This window comes from Sardina pilchardus, chromosome 11, assembly GCF_963854185.1.
Source record: "Sardina pilchardus chromosome 11, fSarPil1.1, whole genome shotgun sequence".
Lineage (NCBI taxonomy): Eukaryota > Metazoa > Chordata > Actinopteri > Clupeiformes > Clupeidae > Sardina > Sardina pilchardus.
This window is the reverse complement of record NC_085004.1, coordinates 20,808,659-20,809,495: the sequence shown is the minus strand read 5'-3', so window position 1 is coordinate 20,809,495 and position 837 is coordinate 20,808,659. Positions and strand designations below refer to the sequence as shown.

General features: G+C 52.8%; 1 protein-coding gene across 4 annotated transcripts in view; it reads left to right on the top strand.

Annotated features, from left to right (window-relative positions):
- Nucleotides 1-394: 394 nt before the first annotated feature.
- Nucleotides 395-837, top strand: part of cbfa2t3 (CBFA2/RUNX1 partner transcriptional co-repressor 3) — a 50,270-nt gene continuing 49,827 nt past the window's right edge. For all 4 annotated transcript variants that reach the window (XM_062549596.1, XM_062549598.1, XM_062549597.1 and 1 more), the window contains exon 1: nt 395-837. This exon is cut by the window's right edge and continues 94 nt beyond it. In XM_062549596.1, coding sequence (XP_062405580.1) covers nt 739-837 — 99 coding nt within the window. In that variant the 5' untranslated portion in view covers nt 395-738.

Below are 837 nucleotides of genomic sequence, written 5' to 3'. Positions count from 1 at the left end.
CGCTCACTTTCACACACTCACAGAGAAAGACAGAGAGAGAGAGAGAGAGAGTGAGAGAGAGAGAGACAGGGGCAGTCTCTTTATAGTGCTGTGGTCAATTGTTAGTAGCCGGTGCATGGCTAGTTTGATACTGTATGGCACGCAAAGAAAAGGAAATTGGAGCTACTCTGGCACACAGTATCAGAGAGGGAGTTACACTGAGAGAAAGAGAGACAGAGAGAAAGAAAGAGAGAGGAATAAGAAAGAGAGACAGATAAGAAAGAGAGATGGGTAAAAACAGAGTGAGAGTGACTCTGCGCTGTGGGAGGAGTGTCGTCTCATCACATGCTTCACAAACTCGCGACAAACTGTCCACCGTAGGCGTCACTGGCCAGTTTGAACTGTGCGGCTCGGAAAAGAGCTAACACGCCCCGCCGTCGAAACTAGAGGAAAGGGAAGCCGATTGATTGTTTTCGGAGAGAGAACTCTTCCTCCTCACAAGCGTAAACGCCTCTCAACCGCTCTCCTCCAGTCATGGTCAACTGACAGCTAGCGCTACCTCACACGCAACCCGGGGAGAGGAACATCCAGACCTCCTCCAGACAGACCCAAGACTACTGAAGGACCTTAGCCTTACCAGTCGACAGCAAGAACACTTACGGTGCTTACCAGCGAAAAAGAGGAACCGTTCCCTGTGGTTCTCTGTGGTTCTCTGTGGTTCTCTGCGGAGTCCGTGTGGATTATAGGGGAACCCTGGGGATGCACAAGCTGAGTGCGGAGATGCACCTGGATCTGCACAGCAGGTCGCTGGAGCTGCACCGGGCCGCGGCGCTGCTGGGCCTGAGAGCGGCTCACCTC